Source organism: Callospermophilus lateralis (genome assembly GCF_048772815.1).
Source record: "Callospermophilus lateralis isolate mCalLat2 chromosome 5 unlocalized genomic scaffold, mCalLat2.hap1 SUPER_5_unloc_2, whole genome shotgun sequence".
Lineage (NCBI taxonomy): Eukaryota > Metazoa > Chordata > Mammalia > Rodentia > Sciuridae > Callospermophilus > Callospermophilus lateralis.
In genome coordinates, this window is record NW_027510148.1 from 420,689 (window position 1) to 423,871 (window position 3,183).

Sequence of the window (3,183 nt, forward strand, 5' to 3'; positions counted from 1 at the left end):
GATAAAGTTCTCCATCTATGTTTAACTTTCTTTCTGCACCAAGGATATGAGTGACTAATAATAGTGGTTAAAAGTAGCCTACAGCACCACCCAAAGTCAAAGTAAACAATATTCTCCTATTTAGTGTAGTTGAATTAAATTTACTTTGGTTGATACATTAAAAGGACATTGTACATATTCTGAGGCACCATGTGATGTGCGCATTCCTTGACATTGCATAATGTTTAATCAGGATGGACACATCTATTCCTCAAATATTTGCCATTTGTTTATAGTGAAAACTTCCAAAATCCTTCTTCCAGGTTTTGGAAATAGCCCCTCCAAGCGTTGTCATCGATAGTCGCTGCAGAGTATCAGGGCAGATCTTTGCTCCTGTGGAACTGCACCCACTGACCACCCTGGGCCACCCTCCTTTCTCCTACCCCACTCTCCACCCTCTGCTGACCACCCTGCAGCTCTGCACTCAGTGAAGCAGCTGTTTTTGTTCCAAGTGTGAGGCACTGAGCAGCGCTGGCTTGTCTGGGTCCGGCTACTTCACTAAGCACAGTGACCTTCAGCTTCACCCACGCTGCCACAGACTGCAGATTCTTGTCTTTCTGAGGCTCAGTTTTATTCTGTTTATAAATGTACCAGCACTGTCATCCACTCAACATACATTTGGTGACACTGAGGACTGAACTTGAGTGCACTCTCCACTGAGCTGTGCAACAGGCCCCCAACCTTTGCAGTTTTAATTGTGACTCAAGGTCTTACTAGGTTTCCCAGGATGGCCTTGTATCTTCTATCCTCATTCCTCAGCTTTCCTGGATGTTGGAATTGGAGGCTGCACCTCCTTGGCCTTCCCATTTCTCAAGTGTTCGGTGGACACTCTGGCATCCATTTCTAAGATACCCTGAATGGAGCTGCAGGACTGTGGTCCTGCTGACCTCCTTCTGCACACTCATATCATCTCCTTTGTGTAGGTACTCAGCAGCAAGTCTGCTACAGCATATGGTAGTTTTATGTAAAAATAGAATGTTGATAAGATAATAAAAGCAAAAAGATAACATGATCTCTTAAGATAATAAAAGGGAAAACAGAAGGCATGCTTCAATCTTCCCTTTTTCTCCAATGAACATTTATGAAGATGTATCCTTGAAGAATTTTGTTGCCACATATTGTTATTTATCTTAAGTCATCAGACAGAAAATGAAGAAGGTCAGTTATAATCTCTCTCTCTCTCTCTCTCTCTCTCTCTCTCTCTCTCTCTCTGTCTCTCCCCATACACCCCCTTCTCCCCCTCCCATCTCTCTCTCTCTGCAGGTAGGAGCTGGGAGTAACTGAGCTTGGTTTGAAGCATATTTTCCCTGCAGGTAAATGGAAAGATATGAATGTTCAGTGATGAAAGAGAGATATTAATGAGCACATATTTAACAATTTCACTTGGTAGTTCCATGCAGTGGTTAATGGAATAAAATAAATATATTTTCAAAGTGTTAAGAAAGTGAATTGTTTTAATATAGTCATGACTTTTGCACAAAAATTTTTAAAGAAATTCTTCTAATTTACCTCAACACAAAATTGTGTACAAAGTTGTGACCAAGGGGCATGGCCAGTGCATATGCCCCTATAGTGGTGGGAAAGCTACCTGTGTGTGAAGAATGTGACTCCAGGTCACACCTGCCTCCTGCTCAATTGGTATTTAACATATGCTCTTTAGCTGGAGGGATACTTTATTTACTAGGTGTTGTTTTGCATCTAAAGGTACAAGAAATGACTCAGTAAACAATTGCTACGAAGGCAAAGATACAACACAACATCATCAAGAGTTTCCTACTATGTGAGGGAGGTCCAGACCTCCTGCCCATTTACCAGGAGACTTTGAGGTCACCCAGAGCATGTTTCCTCTTTGGCTTTCAATCAGTGACACCAGAGAGTCCACAGCCTTAGTTGAGTAAGACATTTAAACAACTAACTTGAAAATATCTGAACCCAAGATATATGATTTCATCCAAGAAGTTGAAGACAAGAGAGCATGATGGGAAGAGGGGCAGACCCCCAGTGCCCCTCTGGCAGTTCTCCTGGACTGCAGTGTGTCAGACAGGCCCCCCTTCAGTGATAACCTGTCAGCGTCTTTCACTCCAGTTGGATCACGATCAGCACCAACGTTGCAGGAACCCTGAGACAAGAACAGGCCAGCTTAGAGCAGCCTGGAACATGCACAAACATGGAGAGGGATCTGCTCTATCCATGGAGGAACAGGAGGATGTGCTGCTTTGTCAGGAGCTTCCCGGTGACCAGATTCTCCAATCCTGCCTTCATGGCCTTGTTCCTCAGGCTGTAGATGACTGGGTTGAGGGACGGGGGCAGCACAATGTAGACTGCAGAGAGCACCAGGTCAGTGGAGGAGGAGGACCCTAGGAGGGGCTTCAGGTAAGCAGTGAAGGCAGTGGAGAGGAGAAGCACTACCACTGCCAGGTGGGGGAGGCAGGTGGAGTAGGCTTTGACCCGCCCTGCTGTGGATGGGATCTGCCTGACGGTGGAGAAGATGAAAACATAGGAGACAACAATGCAGGCAAAGCAGCCAGTGTCCAGGATGGCACTTATGGAGATGAGCACGACTTCTGCAGTCATGTTATGGGAGCAAGAAATAACCAACAACTGCAGAATGTCACAGAAGAACTGCTGAATTTGACGGTTTCCACAGTAAGAAAAGGAAAAGGTGCTCACAGTGTGCATGGCACATACAAAGCCACTGCTGAGCCAGGACAGAGTGACCATCTGCACACAGGTGTCCCTCCTCATGATGGCTTCATAGTGCAGGGGATGGCAGATGGCGGCATAGCAGTCCATAGACATCACTGTGAGGAGACTCAGCTCTGCAACTGCAGAGAAAGGCACCAGGAAGACCTGGGAAACACAGCCGAGGAATGAGATGGAATGGCAGTGGGTGACAGAGTTGGTGACAGCTTTGGGCACCACAGCAGAAATGAGGCAGATATCAGAGAGGGACAGATTTCTCAGGAAGAGGTACATGGGCGAATGGAGGCCCGGGTCCAGGGAGGTGATGGTGATGGTGAGGCCATTCCCCACCAGGGCAGCCAGGTAGGCTGCAGTGAGAGTCCCAGCTTGTAGGAGCTGAAGGTTGCATGGGCCAGGGAAACCCAGGAGAAGGAAGCCCGTGAGCCCTGACGTTCTGTTCAT

At 46.6% G+C, this 3,183-nt stretch overlaps 1 protein-coding gene across 1 annotated transcript; it reads right to left on the bottom strand.

The window, feature by feature from the left end:
• Positions 1-2,223: 2,223 nt before the first annotated feature.
• Positions 2,224-3,183, bottom strand: LOC143400287 (olfactory receptor 14A16-like). The gene has a single exon (XM_076857576.1). The coding sequence runs from the start codon at positions 3,181-3,183 to the stop codon at positions 2,224-2,226; it is 960 nt and encodes a 319-aa protein (XP_076713691.1).